At 46.3% G+C, this 18,586-nt stretch overlaps 1 protein-coding gene across 1 annotated transcript; it reads left to right on the plus strand.

Moving 5' to 3' along the window:
- The first annotated feature begins 271 nt into the window (after positions 1-271).
- Positions 272-15,313, plus strand: POMGNT2 (protein O-linked mannose N-acetylglucosaminyltransferase 2 (beta 1,4-)). Its single transcript, XM_028750624.2, has 3 exons — positions 272-543; positions 7,730-7,851; positions 13,014-15,313. Exon 3 carries the CDS (start codon positions 13,104-13,106, stop codon positions 14,838-14,840), a length of 1,737 nt encoding a protein of 578 aa, XP_028606457.2. The 5' UTR covers positions 272-543; positions 7,730-7,851; positions 13,014-13,103; the 3' UTR covers positions 14,841-15,313.
- The last annotated feature ends 3,273 nt before the right edge of the window (positions 15,314-18,586 follow it).

Genomic DNA, 18,586 nt, shown 5'->3' on the forward strand with positions numbered 1-18,586 from the left:
TCCTTCTTGCAAACAGATCTCTCCCCCTCCCCCCGCACTCCCTCCCTTAGAAGAAAGCCGACTGGCTTTAATGATCCAGCCTTTTCCCAGCTTCCTCCCTCTCGTCCTGCCTGCGGCAGAAATACCTCTCTCCATCCCCCCCCCCCCCGCTTCCCACCATTAAAGGGAAAAAAAGGGCAGCCCCCGACCCGCCTCCCCAGGTCACCTCCCCCGATGGTCAAGGGAGAAGCGGCCTGTCCATCACCGAAAGGGGCGGGGCTAGAGGATTCTGCTCTCCTCCCTGCCTTCCCTCCCTCCCTCCCGCCTTCCTTCCTTCCCTCCTTCTTTCTCTCCCCTTTCCAAGTTCCCGCTCCTCCCTCCTTCGCGCGAACCATCCCGTCGCTCCTGCTCGGCGCCGGGGGGTGGGGGGGCTAATTCGGTGCCAAGGCGGATTGCTCAGCCGGCATCGTGCTCCCGAATCGGGAGAGAGAGGAGGAGGAGGAGGAGCCGCCGCCGCAAGAACTGCTGCAGTGTCCTAGGAAGGAAAAGCAGCGTCGGCAGGGGGTGAGGTTTGGCACCTGGCCGGTAGAGGGGGCTGCAGGGCATTTTTTGGGGGGGTGGGGGTGGCAGAGGCTGCAAATGGATGGTTTGCATGATCAGTCCCCAAAACCTGCGCGCCGGAGTTCCAGAATGGAACGCTGATCATCTCTGGACGTTCCATAGAACGCGCAGAGAAATCCTCCCCCGCTCCCGTTAGACACCCTCCGTCGCTTCTATGGCGTTCTGACTGCAAGATCCTGATTCGAGGGCAGAATATTCCGATTTATTCATTTATTTCGCGTGTTTGTGTGTGTTCGTGTGCGTGAGATTTTGGTGCTAGAGATGCTCCGGCGCAGGCTCTTAAAGAGAACGCGGTTTTACGCACAGGAAGCGGAGATATGCCCAATTGATCAGGCCAAGTGCGGGATCGGGGTAAGTTTTAGATGGCTGATGAATGATAAGGGCTTTCTTTCTCCGTGATAGATGGATAGATAGATAGATAGACAGACAGTGCTTTTTCTGGGGGGACGAAGGGGTACACATACCCCCTAATCATTTTGTGAATCTTTGCACTTTTGTCCATTTACTGTATTTAATTTTCCCAATTTGAACTATAAAATGGTAATTTTCTTGAGTGAAAATGAGGGTACCCCTAAACATTTTTAAGGTGGGAAAGCACTGGATAGATAGATAGAAAGATAAGAGTGCTTTTTTCTGGGGGCACGCAGGGGTACACATACCCCTAAACATTTTGTGAATCTAAGTTTGGCCTCATATTTCAATATGAGTAGGAAAATGAGAGTACCCCCTAAACACTTTTTAAGAAAAAAAGCACTGGGTAGGTAGGTAGATTTTATTTAATCTTTATTTTTTTATAATTTGTATACAATTTTCTGTTTCACAATTTTGAAAGCTCATTTAAACATCCCTAAAATATCAATGACTTCCCCTTCTTCTCTCTTCATGGTTCATTTGGCATGCCATACATCCCTGCCTATTTTACACGAACCAAACCATTCAGTATTCCGTTATTACATCCATCAAAACTTATTTACCCTGCTGAATTTATCTTAATGCTGCCAACAATAGATGGATGGTGCTTTATGACATTTAGGAAATGTCAGCAACCCAGTGCTGCTTCTGAACCGGGGAAGGAATATTAGTGTAGATCTCTTATCCCCCGTGGGGTTCCTTCCCTACGTTGGATCTGAAATTTCACTTGAGTGTAACCTTCTGTCCTTTCAGGGTTGGGGGAATAGGGTCTTAAAAACTACCTATATTGTAGTACATGAGTAGGCAAACTAAGGCCCGGGGGCTGGATCCGGCCCCATCGCCTTCTAAATCCAGCCAGCGAATGGTCCGGGAATCAGTGTGTTTTTACATGAGTAGATATACCGTCCAAAACTGATTTGAAGTCCATACCACGATGTTGGTTTCATAATTTTTGACCTGGCATTATATTGCAAATCACGATGTGTGTGCGTTACACAAAAAAGCACAATGGGGGGGGTGGGCACTGTGAAGCCGGCCAAGGCTTCTACATAGCTCCATCCTTATTTCAGACATTGTGATATATCAGTATATTGCAGTGTTTAAGGTAAAGGTAAAGGGACCCCTGACCATTAGGTCCAGTCCTGACCAACTCTGGGGTTGCGGTGCTCATCTCTCTTTATTGGCCGAGGGAGCCAACGTGCAGCTTCCGGGTCATGTGGCCAACATGACTAAGCCGCTTCTGGCGAACCAGAGCAGCACACGGAAATGCTGTTTACCTTCCCGCCGGAGCGGTACCTATTTATCTACTTGCACTTTCACGTGCTTTCGAAATGCTAGGTTGGCAGGAGCAGGGACCGAGCAACGGGAGCTCACCCCGTGGCGGGGATTCGAACCGCCAACCTTCTGATCGGCAAGTCCTTGGCTCTGTGGTTTAACCCACAATGCCACCCGCGTCCCATTGCGGTGTTTAACTGGTGATATATCACAAAGTTGAAAACCAGCCCTACCCACAAGTAAAACACCAGTCTCCAAGGGCCCAGAGATTCACATTTGTTTCCAAGCGCTTGTTCAGAAGTAAGTTATGCCAGAGCTGTTGTACTCTAAAGCTATTCTTTTCAAAGCGTCCAACACAACCTTCTACGACATTGTGAGATGTGATTAAGGGCAGGCTCCCAGGCTTGTTCTTGTGTGTCTCATGACTGGGACAGAGAGGCAGAGTGCTCACTCACCTTTTCTAATTTATTGTGGGGGTATCTGGGTACAGAAAATTATCTGATGGCCTATGGATTGCTCCTCTATATTTTACAGACCTCCCTCTGTCTAGTTACCCCTCACAAGCCTTCCATCTCACTTACCTGAGAGTAAGCCCCTCTGAAATCCATGGCACTTATTTCTGAGTAAACATGCATACAGATGCACTGTAAAGTACTCAACTGGGGTGGGGTGGGGGGAGAATATCAATACAAATAACTGCTTTAAAAAAAGAAGAATTAACTATCATATGCAGTAGCCTAAACAAGAGATGTTAACATTGATTTTATTGATCTCTCTTCACCATCCAAGGTCAGAAAGCCACGAACAATAAAGGGAGCAAAAAGCTGGTGAGAGATAAGAAAATATTTAATAATGTTGCTGTGAAGTGTATTTATTACCCTGTATTACTTTGGGCTGCTTAGGAAGAGTTGTACCTCAACAGTACAGCACTGTGTTTCCAAACTGGAGTCTCCTGCTGTTTTTGAACTACAATTCCCATCATCCCTGACCACTGATCCTGCTAGCTAGGGATGATGGGAATTGTAGTCCAACAATACCTGGAGACCAAAGTTTAGAAAACACTGGTATAGCACGTCCTCTGCATGCAAAAGATAGCAGATCCAGTCCAGGACATCTTCAGGTGAGGTTCAGAAAGACCCTTGTCTGAAAACCCACAGTGCAACTGCCCATCACTATATAGACAACACTGAGTTAAGAAGATGGTCCGACTGATAAAAGTTGACTTCTAGTTTTCCATAGCATGTGTTTCTGAAAGCTTGTGAACAGGCGTTTTCTTTTAGGTATAAGCTTGGAAGCAAAAGCTGCCGTTTTAGAGGGATCTGTTAGAATCGGGGCTTCTGCCAGATTCTTCTATGTCAATCAGCAGTTCCCAAACTGTGTTCCATAGACCACCACTGATTCCTGTGCGCCATTTGAGTTGTGCGCCTGTGAAAAACAGTCAGTGCAATGGCTGTGAACAGCAGACAAAGCGCGTTAAATATCAGACTTGTTTCTAATTGTATTGTTTTTGTTTCCATTTTTCCATTTTATGTTATTATTTCATCTATGGAATTCAAATTGTGCTGTGAGAAAAAGCAATATAAGGAAGAAAAGAAGCAGTAGAAATTATAAGGCAGCATCGAGTACAATTGCTATAGCAGGCAGAAAAACCATGAAGTGGTCTGCCAGTGGTACATGTGGGGAAAAGTTTGGGAACCACAGATGTTGTCTGGAAACATGATTTCCATGTTGTTTGAAGCCAAACCATAGCTTAGCGTGAACACATGAGCTCCTGGAGAGAAGATTGCAACTGCTTTGCTCTTCCTAAAATCATTCTGCTGCTGCGCTAAGCCATGGTTTGTCCTAGCAAGTCATCTAAACCTGGCTTTATGGTTTAGCTTACCATGGTGTGGCAGCAGAATGACCAAGGAGGAGCGAAGGGATCTCTTCTCTCCTGGAGCCTGCCTGCCTGCCTGCACATTCACGCTAAACCATGGTTTGACTTAGTGTGCCGTGCAAACCAGGCCACCATGAGAGATGTCTGAGCGGTTGACCTGGTCAAAATGGTTGCTTGTGTGGTTGGCATTTTCTTTGGCGTATTCGGGGATAGAGTGCCAGTTTCGGATACTGCTGAACGGTTTCAGTCGAGAGCTTTCCGTTATGCAGGCAGAATGAAGAAGACCAATCTTCTCGTGCCAAATTTTTGTTTTGGGTTGTGGAGTGGAAGCACGAGATTGCAGAATCTCCAAGTTCTCTTCTCTCTCCCCTTCCATCCTCTGCTGTAGGGGTGAGGAACCTCAGGCCCAGGGACCAAATCCAGACCTCTCTGTTTAGCCTTTGAGACTTTTCCCAAACCACTCTCTCGGAGTGCTCTCGTTCTCTGTTCTGTTAACGTTCACAATCTCATCATGCTTTGCAAATATTTTGACTCTCCCTTTCAAAAGATCCTTACAAGCATCTTTCCCTATGCGCTCTCTCTCTCTCTGTGTTGCATAATATTTCACCGGGGAAGTAGATTGTTGGTGACAGCTGATCTCGTCTTAACCCGGGCAAAAATGCATAGTAGTTCTACAGCTTTGAATATTGAAGTTCACATTGCAGTCCCGAGGGCTATGTGTTATTAATAAAAATAGGGAGTTACTTTTTTGGCCGGGCACATCTATCTTTGCTTTTGAAACGGGTGTTCAAAATCTGACAGCATAGCGCTGTTTGAGTAACCCATAATCGTCACACCCTATATTCTGCTTAGAAGAACATTAGCACATCCGAGTCTTTTCTTTTTCTGTCTTCAGTGGGAGAATTGAGCAGGTGTTCGTGTTTCTCCAATTAATGTACAATACATTGCACCCACTCCCCACGGAAGTTGCATTTATGCCATGCCAAGCCAAGCCATGGTTTAGGAGAGAATGTGCAACCATGTGGCTCCTCCCCATTCTTTCTGCTTCTGCGTTGATCTAAACCATGGTTTGCCTTAGTGTTTCCTCTGAACTTGGACCCATGGTTTCACTCTTCCCAGACGAACTACGAACTGTGACCAAGGTCTGCCCTATGGGTTATGGCTTGTGGTTTGTCTAGAAGAGAAGAAGAAGAAGAGTTTGGATTTGATATCCCGCTTTATCACTACCCTAGGGAGTCTCAAAGCGACTCACATTCTCCTTTCCCTTCCTCCTCCACAACAAGCACTCTGTGAGGTGAGTGGGGCTGAGAGACTTCAGAGAAGTGTGACTAGCCCAAGGTCACCCAGCAGTTGCATGTGGAGGAGCGGGGAATCGAACCCGGTTCACCAGATTACGAGTCCACCGCTCTTAACCACTACACCACACTGGCTCTCTAGGAGAGCTAAGCCACGAACCTGGCTTTGGAAAACACACTGAGCCAGAGCTTTGCACAACATGCTAACCAGAGACTTAACGTTGTGACTATCTGATGTGAAGAAGCAGCCCAAATGTGGATTCAACTTGGTATGTATCCACCGCACTGTCGCTCTGCCATGAATGCAGATACTAAATGCAGTTACTTCAAATGATGTCTTGGTACCTAATGTGGGTTTGCTTCTGTTGGCGCGAAAACAACCCAAAACACCTTACGTCTCTGGTTTGAAATACAGCACCAGTCAGTTATGAAAAATACATGGCATTCCTGGAGAGTTGTAAGGGATACGATGTAACGGATACTTGAAGTGCCTTAGGGCTTGCAATTTGCAATAGGTCTACGTCTTTTTTGGCCGAACGATTCCCACACCACATTTAGGACATCCGAGGCTGCTGGAGAAGTCCGACGAAAACAGGAGATGAAGTTGCTGGCTGTTGGTTTTGCTTAGTCATCCCATGTCTCGAATGGAAGTCAGTCGATGATCAAGATTGCTATGTGCTGCCGCTGTTGCTTTCAGTCCAACAAGCGACATGCAATTGATTCCGCTTCCCGACACAGCTGTATTGTGCTCTCTTTGCATTGAAGTGAATGGACTGGAGTAGTGTCATGGCAACAGCGGACAGCAAGGCAATTAATATAGCTATTGGCAGAAGACTGAGTGCAGCGGAACAGAAACAGCGCTGCATACTGGGTGGAATTGGAAGTGATGGCCTTCGTCCACCTCTAACGGCATCAGGCAAGACAGACAGGGGACAATTTTGCAGATTTGCCGCAGCCCGGCCAACTTTGTCCCGTGCCGTGTTCTTGATGGCTTTCAGAAAATTAAATACAGCATGTTTGCATTTTAGCTGTATTGTTTTGTTACTTTTTTGTGTTTGCCATCCTGCACTCCTTTGGGGAGAATGGTGAAAGGAATATAATAAATGGATATTTATATGGTAGCATAGGAGTTATGCAGCAACCTGGGAGCTTAGCTCATTCTTGCCTTGCCTCCTGATCATGCCCCCTCTTGATAAAAGGGTCCCTGAGTGAGTGAGCAATTGTGAGAGCCTTACTACCACTTGTGGGATGCAGGTGGCGCCGTGGGTTAAACCACAGAGCCTAGGGCTTGCCGATCAGAAGGTCAGCAGTTCGAATCCCTCTGATGGAGTGAGCTCCCGTTGCTCGGTCCCTGCTCCTGCCAACCTAGCAGTTCGAAAGCACGAAGTCCAAGTAGATAAATAGGTACTGCTCTGGCGGGAAGGTAAACGGCGTTTCCGTGTGCTTCTCTGGTTCGCCAGAAGCGGCTTAGTCCTGCTGGCCACATGACCCGGAAGCTGTATGCCGGCTCCCTCGGCCAGTAAAGCGAGATGAGCGCCACAACCCCAGAGTCGGTCACGACTGGACCTAATGGTCAGGGGTCCCTTTACCTTTACTACCACTTCCAAGCAGGTACAGAGGAAAAGTTTGCGCTTTGAAACGCCGCGTGTCCCAGAAATGATGAGTCGAGCTCATTAATGGCCCATCTAATAAATAAATCATCCCTGGTGCTTTCTTACAGAGCGACTGCGTCTTTTAAAAGACGGGAGATGCTTTGCTGCACAGACTGCAAATGCAAGCTGTTAGAAATTTATGGTCACTTACCTCCTCCCCAGGTTTAGAAACAGACAAAATTATTCACCGTAGGCATCACGAGAGTGGCCATTTTATTTTGGATCCCTTTCCTGGTTATCTCAAACATGGAATTCACCTTTCTCACAGCTGCCGGGTTGACATTTTCCGGAGCAATCCACCATGATCCCAAGAGCTCTTTTCTGTTAAGTCACCGCCGGCTCAGTCCCCATCAGAAGCTGCGGTACAGAATATATTTTGCCCCCATGTGCCTCGCTGTATACTAATTTTTGCTGCACCACATTTCATTACACATTCCACTTGCCATCGGTCTGCCGCGAGTCCGTTACTGACAAAAAGCAAAACAAAGCAGCCGCTAAAGGACTTTAGCATTATTGCAAAATGCTGTGACATGGGCTTTGGGCATACAGTTTAGCAATGTGATTGAAAAACATGCAGATATTACGAGTGCCTGATTTATCTCCCTTGGTTTGGTTTTCAGCACAGTCCAGCTGGTGGTTTTTTTACAGCTGTAAACTGCAAGGAGGATGAGGCCAGCCTGGATATTCAGGCCCTGAAGAGGAATCGGAAAATCAACTGCTTTGAATCTTCAGGTGCCGGCAGGTACGTTCAAGTCTCTTGGCTGTGAATGTGTAGGATTTCATCGCATGGCCTGGTTTCCTGTTCTGGGAGATCTTATATACATAAGAAGCTCCTACCTTCATGTGGGAGGAAAGTTTTTATTGGAGGCGACCAAGGCATTCAGAAAAATCCATGTGGCCCTGACTTCCTAGGGCTCTGTCATTCAAAATGCAAGTAGTGGAGGGTTTTGTTTTTTATATATAATTTTTATTAAACTTTCTGTTTTACAATTTAAAATACTCATTTTGCATCCTTAAGATATCAGCGATTTCCCTTCTTCTCTTTCCATGGTTCATTTTACATATCATAAATCCCTGCATATTTTACAAAAACTATACCATTCAGTATTCCATTATTGCATCCATCAAAACTTATTTACACTGTTGAATTTATCTTAATGATGTCAGCGTTTTCAGCTGTACACCGTTATTTCCCATATATTCAATAAACATTTTCCAATCTTCTCTAAATGTATGTTCTTCTTGTTCTTTTATTCTATATGTTAAGTCTGCGAGTTGTGCATGTTCTGTCAACTTAAGTTGCCATTCTTCTTTAGTTGGGTCCTCTCTCGTTTTCCATTTTGGGGCTAACAAAACACAGGCCACAGTAGTAGTATGCATAAATAACCTTTTTTGATACCTGGGGATTTCAGTCTGAATTATCCCCAACAGAAAGTACTCTGGTTTGGGGGAGGAAGTCCTTTTAAACATTTTTTTCTATTCATTATGGATCATTTCCCAGTACTCTTTTACCCTTTTACAGGTCCGCCACATATGAAAGAACGTTCCCTCCACATTTTGTGTGTGTGTGAGTTCATCAATTCAAGAATTCTTTGCCCCCTGGGTGTATTTTGCTGCCGTGAAATATGTGGCCATGCTCCATCGCTGCCCTCCCTATTCCACTGAATCGCCAATCAAGATACTATACTCAGAGTTTTAAATGCTGTGTATCCGTAGGTTCCGTAGGGAACTTATGTAGGGACGCGGGTGGCGCTGTGGGTTAAACCACAAAGCCTAGGACTTGCCAATCAGAAGGTTGGCGGTTCAAATCCCCGTGACGGGGTGAGCTCCCGTTGCTCGGTCCCTGCTCCTGCCAACCTAGCAGTTTGAAAGCACATCAAAGGGCAAGTAGATAAATAGGTACCGCTCCGGCGGGAAGGTAAACGGCGTTTCCATGCGCTGCTCTGGTTCTCCAGAAGTGGCTTAGTTATGCTGGCCACATGACCAGGAAGCTGTACGCCGGCTCCCTCGGCCAATAAAGCGAGATGAGCGCCGCAACCCCAGAGTCGGTCATGACTGGACCTAATGGTCAGGGGTCCCTTTACCTTTATCTGTAGGTTCCACTTAAAATCAGCATTAGATTTTGTGCTGAAGCTTTTGCGCATTTTGTGCTTAACTCCTTTCCATCGGCACCATAATGCCTGTTCATTTGCTATCAGTAAGAATTGAATATCCAATGATGCTCTGGATGTTTTTTTGGACTACAACTCCCATCATCCCTAACCACTGGTCCTGGTACCTTGGAATGATGGGAGTTGTAGTCCACACAAAAAAAACAGCCAGAGTTTGGAATACCCTGAACTAGACCAATGAAACGATGAGATGCATTTTTTTGTTTTCTTCCTGATCTCGCATCTAAAGCTGCTATCTTCTGCTGCTCTTGTGTGGAATCAAAGTAGCTCACTCCTAAGCCGTACGGGAGATTGCAGCCTAGGAAAATGGATTTTCTGCCAAGAAATAGCCTATCGCTTAGATATAGCACGCTTGGAGAAAATGTACGGTAGTTTGTTGGCACTGAACCGTATCCCCAACCGTCTTAAGTAGGAGAGCTTTTAAAACTGAGGGACTAGTTTGGTAGGAACAGGGGGGGAAATATATTCAGCTGCCTTCTCTTTTTTTCGTGGTTGAAAACTATTTTTCTTCTCCAGTTTTCTTCATGTGTGTTTCTTCTCCAGTTTTTCTTCATGCTTGCCCACTTCTTTGGGTGTTTAAAAGCACAACAAGCTTCCTGTCTGCCTCCCAGGCAAACTCTGGAGCTTTACAAAATGGTAAAGGTAAAGGGGACCCCTGACCATTAGGTCCAGTCATGGCCGACTCTGGGGTTGCGGCGCTCATCTCGCTTTATTGGCTGAGGGAGCCGGCGTACAGCTTCCGGGTCATGTGGCCAGCATGACTAAGCCGCTTCTGGCGAACCAGAGCAGCGCACGGAAACACCATTTACCTTCCCGCCAGAGCGGTACCTATTTATCTACTTGCACTTTGACGTGCTTTCGAACTGCTAGGTTGGCAGGAGCAGGGACCGAGCAACGGGAGCTCACCCCGTCGCGGGGATTCGAACCGCCGACCTTCTGATCAGCAAGTCCTAGGCTCTGTGGTTTAACCCACAGCGCCACCCGTGTCCCTTACAAAATGGTACCAGGTCTCAATGACGCTACCATTTGTGGGTTTTCAGGAATGACAGCCAATAATCCCGAGTGGAAGGCTGACCTCAGGGAGGCTGGTAACCCAGCTGGAGCAATCGGAAACCGCTGACCTGACGGGTGGAGCAAGAGGAGTCGAGAGACAGGCACTTTGGGTTCGCAAATGAAACACAAAACTCCTTCTCTTGCAGCTGTTGCAGAGCTTTGGCAGGGGGCGGGGAGTGGGCAGGGAAACTACAGAGCTTGTTTCCTTGCAAGAAAGCTTCTTCAGGGTTTCCTCCTCCCCAGACCCTCCAAGTGTCCCTGTTTTCCAGGGATTTACAGAAGCCGTCCCAGTTTCTGATTTGATGTCCCTGTATATCATCTAGCTCCCGGTAAGAGGTTTGGTGCTGTTTGTAGGAAGCGTTAATGCTTAACTCAGTGCAGACCTTACAAATACAGTGGTACCTCGGGTTAAGTACTTAATTTGTTCCGGAGGTCCGTTCTTAACCTGAAACTGTTCTTAACCTGAAGCACCACTTTAGCTAATGGGGCCTCCTGCTGCTGCTGCGCCGCCGGAGCACGATTTCTGTTCTCATCCTGAAGCACTATTTCTGGGTTACCGGAGTCTGTAACCTGAAGCGTATGTAACCTGAAGTGTATGTAACCTAAGGTACCACTGTATCGCTCTTTTCCATGGTCAGTCTCGGATGTACAGAAGCCGTCCCGGTTCTGATTTGATTCCGGAATGTCCTGCTTTCCCTTAGGACGCCCCTATTTTCATTGGAAAAATGTTGGAGGGTGTGGAATAGGGCGTCCCTATTTTCATTGGAGAAATGTTGGAGGGGATGGAGTTATGTGACCGCCCGAGCAAGAAGATAACTACCGTATTGGCCCAAATATAAGCCGCACCTTATAAAGAAAAAAAGACGATACCCAAATATAAGCCGCTCCCTTCAAATTCTGCAGGCATGCACACCCGTTCCGTTTTACTGTATCTGTTTCAGCAGCGATATCGTAAAAGCCCATTGTTAAAAGGTCACAAATTTAAGCCGCAGTTTTCATGGTTGGAATTTGCTGGATTTTGGCCTATATTCAAGCCAATACAGTATACAACCTTTAGAAGAAGCTTTTAAATGTTTTATGTTTTATTATGTTTTTATATATGTTGGAAGCCGCCCAGAGTGGCTGAGGCAACTCAGTCAAATGGGTAGGGTATAAACAGTAACATTATTATTATTATTATTATCATTATTATTATTATTATTAGCGTCCCTATTTTCATCGGAGAAATGTTGGAGGGTATGCCTTCCTCCCTCTTAGTGGGGGTGGGGTTTCACTTTCTTACTTTTCCTTCGCTAAAGTGGGCTCAGGTGTGCATTCCTATATGTCCTGAACCCTTAATCTGCCCTTGACGACACTTCTGCATAGTAAAAAGAGGTGGCAGTTTCTCGAAATTACTAAACTTGCTTGGCGAGTGTTAATTGCGGTCATGCTTTATTAGGTGTGCTGGTTATGCATAGAGATATTCAGTTGCTCATGCTGCTTTTATAAAAAGACTATCCTTCAGACTCGTTGTTTTACCTTCTTTTGGTCAAGAGATGGGCAGGAGAGTGTGCCGTGCAGTGTTTAACTGAACACTTCTCTTTTTCTCCACCATCTAATTATTATTATTATTATATTATTATTATTATTATTATTATTATTATTATTATTATTATTATTATTATTAATTGTTTATACCCCGCCCATCGGGCAGGGTTTCCCCAGCCACTCTGGGTGGCTCCCAACAGAATATTAAAAACACCATAAAACATTAAAAACTTCCCTAAACAGGGCTGCCTTCAAATGTCTTCTAAGCTTGTAGGTTGAGGAATAATGTTCATGTCATGTAATAATGTGATCATGACTGGGTTGGGATAACTTAAAAAAAAAAGTTTCAATTTCCCCCCACTCCACACTAGAGTTTAACTTGGCCCTCGGAGCTTTCTGTTGATGGATTCAATGCCTATATAGTGCCATGAAAAGGCTCTTGAACATTTCTCACTTGTTGCCATCCTTGCCCAGCCTTTCTGGATAAGCTGCTATTTGTGGTTTTTTTAGGTTGTTGTTCCCCTCCCTGATGAGAACATTTCTACCAGTATTCTTTCTTCCAGAAGGAAGAATACGCCCGGTCTGAGACAGAGGAATAACATGGCATACAGTTGTACCTTGGAAGTTGAACGGAATCCGTTCAACTTCCAGAATGTTCAGAAACCAAACGCGGCTTCTGATTGGCTGCAGGAAGCTCCTGCAGCCAATCAGAAGCTGCGGAAGCCCCGTCAGACATTCGGGTTCCAAAGAATGTTCACAAACCAGAACAGGAGCCAAAACGTCCGAGTACCAAGGCGTTCAAGAACCAAAGTACGACTGTACTTAATTTTGCTCCCCATACACTACTCCAGCAATGAACTTTTATAAGGCATAGTCGAGCAAACCGTTTTCTATTTGAGAGCCATTTGGTAGCATCTGTGCCTCCGTCTGCGGCGCAACATGTATTTTTGCACTGCTAAAATTAGAGAGGAATCTGTTTTGTGCAGCTGCTCCGAAAAGTATTTTTGAATTTATATCGGCATGTCTTCCTCTTTGCATAAAAGCTGGAAAATGTTTGAACTTACTTTTTGTATAAAAAAAGAAACTTTACAGGAACATTCCCGAGATGATAATTAATTTTTCTCCGGGTTTCTGTCTCTCCTTCTTATTTTAGACCTGGTTCCGCAATGTTAAAGAGGACTCATGATGCCTCGCTCTTCCTCCGTCTTTGCCACCTGCCCGCCTGCTAGGGTTTGCGTCCAGAATGAACATAGCAGCTGTGTTTAATGCCTTGCTGGTGTCTCTCCTGGCAGCCGTGCTGTGGAAGTACATCAAGCTGCGAGATCACGTCTTTGTGCTGGAAGAGGAGCTGGTCCTCACTCGCCAGACGCAGGAGCTATCTCAGGTCCGCATCGACTACCATGCTGCTCTTCAAGCCCTGGTCCAAGATGGCACCAGGATGGTGTGCACCGGGAGGATGCACACGGACCGGATCTGCCGCTTCGAATCCCTCTGCTACTCCACGGAGGCGGAGGAGTTCATCTTCTTCCACAGCAACTCCTCAGTCATGCTCCCCAACCTGGGCTCCAGAAGATTCCAGCCTGCCCTCCTTGATCTCTCCTCGGTGGACGACCACAACACACAGTATTTCAACTTTGTAGAACTGCCTTCCGCCTCGCTCAAATACATGCCCAAGCCGGTGTTTGTCCCCGACGTGGCCCTAATTGTGAATCGATTCAACCCGGACAACCTGATGCACGTTTTCCACGACGATCTGCTCCCGATCTTCTACACCATGCAACAGTTCCCAGATTTGGACTCGGACGCCCGGTTGTTTTTCATGGAAGGCTGGGGAGAAGGCCTGCACTTTGAGCTGTACAAGCTGTTGAGCACCAAGCAACCGCTTTTGAAAGAGCAGCTGAAGACTCTGGGTCGCCTCCTTTGCTTTACCAAGTCGTACGTGGGCCTGTCCAAAATCACCACCTGGTACCAGTACGGCTTCGTCCAGCCCCAGGGGCCCAAGGCTAACATCCTGGTCTCCGGGAACGAGATCCGACAGTTCACCAAATTCATGGTGGAGAAGCTGAACGTGAGCGCGGAAGGGTTGCCCGGCGAAGAATATATCGTAGTTTTCAGCCGGACCATCAACAGGCTAATCGTCAACGAAGCAGAACTTATTCTGGCGCTGGCCCAGGAGTTCCAGATGAAAACCATCACCGTCTCCATAGAAGACCACACTTTTTCAGATATCGTGCGCCTGATCAGCAATGCGTCTATGCTGGTCAGCATGCACGGAGCCCAGCTCGCCATGTCCCTCTTCCTGCCCAGAGGAGCCACTGTTGTGGAACTCTTCCCATACGCCATAAACCCTGAGCATTACACCCCTTACAAAACGCTGTCTAGTCTCCCTGGCATGGACCTCCAGTACATTGCCTGGACCAATACCGAAAAGGAGAACACGGTGACTTATCCGGACCGGCCTTGGGATCAAGGAGGAATTGCCCACTTGGACAAGGCGGAGCAAGACCGTATCGTGAAGAGCAGCGAAGTTCCGCGGCACCTCTGCTGCCGCAACCCCGAGTGGCTTTTCCGCATCTACCAGGACACAAAAGTCAACGTTGCTTCCCTGATCCAGGCCATCAGGCAGACGGTGAAGACAAAGCCTGGGCCCAAGAGGCAGAAGGGAACGAGTGGCCTCTACCCGGGCAAAGTCAGAGACGCCAAGTGCCAAACCTCCGTCCAGGGCACCAGCGAAGCCAAACTCTCTGTGTCCTGGCAGATCCCTTGGAACCTGAAGTACCTGAAGGTCAGGGAAGTGAAATACGAAGTGTGGATACAGGAGCAAGGGGAGAACACGTACATGCCCTTTATCTTGTCCCATCAGAACCACACCTTTTCCGACAACATCAAGCCCTTCGCAAACTACCTAGTGTGGATCCGTTGCATTTTCAACAAGAATCTCCTCGGACCCTTTGCAGACGTGCTGTTGTGCAGCACGTAACCGCCAGCCAGTTTCGGATGAGGGATTTGATTCCACCAAGGGGCTTTCAAATAAAGTAGGCTGGTCCCGTCAACCTCTAGTTTCTCATGGGGTTGACCAGGACTTTGAAGACCATGCTAGTGCCTCAGTCTCCATTTTATGGTGTTCCGTGTGTATTCTCTGTGTGGCATTCTTTTCCGTCGCTGTCTGAGCTCTCTTGGTTCTTGAAAGAAGCCTACAGGCCAAGGAGGTGACGAAAATGAAATCGAAACAGAAGGCAGCCATTGTACCTTCACAGTAACTTTCAAAATCTCTCTTTTGTGTAGTGAATGTTTTAAGCTCAGCTTTCTACCGGGATTTAATGACGTCTCTGGCTGGGCAATCTCTTTCATATTCTCCACTGTTTATTTTTATGCTCCCCCCCCAAAAAAAAATCTGTATCCCAAAGCAAAATATTTGGTACCAGAGTTCTTCATTAAATGGTTGAAAACCTACTCAGGCAATTCCTCTTTCTTTGATATTTATGCTTGAAATTTTCTGGAGGATTATTATATGATAAAAGCTCGTGTGTGTGTTGATTTGTGTTATCAGTGCTTTTTCTGAAAAAAATGTTTAGGGGCGCTCTCATTTTCCTACTCACATTGAAATACTGCCCCTCAATGAGGCCAAACTTAGATTCACAAAATGTTTAGGGGTATGTGTACCCCTACGTCCCCCCAGAAAAAAGCACTGTGTATTATGATTGGTTTAACCGTTCTATTTCGCACCTTGTATCATCTAACAGTGCTTGCCCTTTTTGTTGAAATTGAAAACTCTTTAAATGTTAAAACAGATTTTAAAAGGCAGGAACAGTTATCACAGAGGAGAAGCATGTACACAAGCAAAGGTAGGTAATGGTAAAGGACCGCTGGACGGTTAAGTCCAGGCAAAGGCGACTATGGGGTGCAGCACTCATCTCACGTTTCAGGCCAAGGGAGCTGGCGTTTGTCGACAGACAACTTTCCAGGTCATGTGGCCAGCATGACTAAACCGCTTCTGGTGCAACGGAACACATGATGGAAACCAGAGCGCACGGAAACGCTGTTTACCTTCCCATCGCAGCAGTACCTGTTTATCTACTTGCACTGTTGTGCTTTTGAACTGCTAGGTTGGCAAGAGCTGGGACAGAGCAACGGGAGCTCAGGATTCGAATCACCAACATTCTGATCGGCAAGCCCAAGAGGCTCCGTGGTTTAGACCACAGCACCACCCGCGTCCCATGTACACAAGTATTGTGATGTGTACCACTTTTGACTAGCAGATTTATAAAAGCACTCAAAATCAGATTTACGTTCAATTGATAGCAACATGCCACGCCGTTTTGTGCTCAGATAATTGTTGAATTATGAGAAATACCGTTTGAAATTGAGTGAAAAGGATAAGCAGGCATCAGTGTTCCAAAGTCAGCATTTCAGTGCTGTAAATTGGAGTGGCTGAGAGTAACCTGATTCCCCTTTTTGATACCCCCCCCCCAAATACAACGACAAACAAAAGGAACAACAAGCAGACTTGGAATTCAGCATATTATTTTCAGGGTGCATTTAGTAATACACAGAGGAGGCTGGTCCATTGGGGCTAATGAACAGCCCCTCTAACTACATTCTGCCTTCATACCCTCCAGCACTCTTTAGAAGAATATAGGGACATACCTAATAATAATAATAATAATAATAATAATAATAATAATAATTTATTATTTATACCCTGCCATCCAGCTGGGTTTCCCCAGCCACTCTGGGCAGCTCCCAACAGAATATTAAAAACACGATAAAACATCAAACATTGAAAACTTTCCTAAACAGGGCTGCCTTCAGATGTCTTCTAAAAGTCACATAGTTGTTTATTTCCTTGACATCTAGTGGGAGGGTGTTCCACAGGGCGGGCGCCACTACCGAGAAGGCACTCTGCCTGGTTCCCTGTAACCTCACTTCTCGCAGGGAGGGAACTGCCAGAAGGCCCAGGCTGAATGATGGGGGTGGAGACGCTTCTTCGGGTATACTGGGCCGAGGCTGTTTTAGGGCTTTAAAGGTCAGCACCAACACTTTGAATTGTGCTCAGAAACGTACTGGGAGCCAATGTAGGTCTTTCAGGACCAATGTTATGTGGTCTCGGCAGCCTCCCCCAGTCACCAGTCTAGCTGCTGCATTCTGGATTAGTTGCAGTTTCCGGGTCACCTTCAAAGGTAGCCCCACGTAGAGTGCATTGCAGTAGTCCAAGCGGGAGACAACCAGAGCATGTACCACTCTGGCGAGACAGTCTGCGGGCAGGTGGGGTCTCAGCCTGCATACCTGATGGAGCTGGTAGACAGCTGCCCTGGGCACAGAACAGACCTGCGCCTCCATGGATAGCTGTGAGTCCAAAATGACTCCCAGGCTGTGCACCTGTTCCTACGGTCTTGGCCACTCCCAGTCACCAGTCTAGCTGCCCTAACAACACTCAGCACCCTCAGCAAACCACAGTTCCCAGGATTCATGTTTAATGATCATTTTTAAAGTGGAGGGGGAATGGGTTTGGGGTAGGTGGCGCATGGGTCCTGGGTTAAGCATGCATGTGCACATTTCCTCTTTGTGGGACGCACCCTTCCCTTCATCATTTTCCACCTGTTTGGTGGAAACAGCATTTTCCAGCTTCCCAGATCCAGGTTTACTGTTGAACAGCTAAGGGAACCTTTTGCCTCAGCGATAAACTGTTTAAGTAACATCATGGAAGCGTGCGCAGGGCAATTGTGCAAACGTGAATGTCCATTAGCTGGGGCACTCATGCGCACACCCTCAATTCTCACATGTGACGCAGATCCGTTTTTTGGGCCGCCCCCTCTGCCGCCATCATAATGGCTTGACGGAGGGGAATCTGTGCAAATTGATTTTAGTTGCCATCAAATCGGCAAACCACCGCAAGGAGAAGGTTCGCTGGAAAATAATGACACCCTTTGGGCTTTCATTTATCCATTAGCATCTGTCAACTGCTTCAAGCCATATATTTATATTGGGATTAATGAGATCAGATGAGACCCCGTGGGCTGTAGCTTCTTTTCGTTGCAGGTTTCGGGATCTTTGACTCGCTTTTAGATGGACAGGATGGGTCTCACATTGGCAAAACTTACCAGAAGAATAAGAAATCAAGACGGACTTTTTAGAAAGGAATGGAAGTGGTTCGTTGAGTTTTTGCAAACAGACTGTAAACAGATCTAGACATTGGCAGGATTATTGTAAAAACCTGCAGTTTTTAAAAAATATACAGTGGTACTTCAGTTTTCGAACATCTCCATTGACGAACGTTTCGGAACTCAAACACCATAAACCTGGAAGGAAATGCTTCGGTTTTTGAACATGCCTCGGAAGTACAACCGGAAACGCAGCTTCTGTATTGAGTTTTCCGTATTGAGATTTACCTTTTGAGTTTTCGGTTTTCGAACGTTTCAGAATTCGAACGGTCTTCCGGAATGGATTACATTCGCAAACCAAGGTACCACTGTATATAAGATAATATATGAGAATAGACAATTGAAAAAGTTTTGGCAATTTCAAGTTGGCAGGAAAGGACGAAAATAAATGTAAGGAACTGCAGAAAGAGGGGGATGGGAGTCAAAATTGAAAACGTTAAAACTTGGTTCAATAATTGTTGTGATGCATATAAATGAAAATTATAAATATTTGTATTTTTTTTTTATTTTAAAAGGATGGGTCTCACATAATTGAATGATCCTCTATACGAATGGCAAATCAAGC

This window comes from Podarcis muralis, chromosome 12, assembly GCF_964188315.1.
Source record: "Podarcis muralis chromosome 12, rPodMur119.hap1.1, whole genome shotgun sequence".
Classification (NCBI taxonomy): Eukaryota; Metazoa; Chordata; class Lepidosauria; order Squamata; family Lacertidae; genus Podarcis; species Podarcis muralis.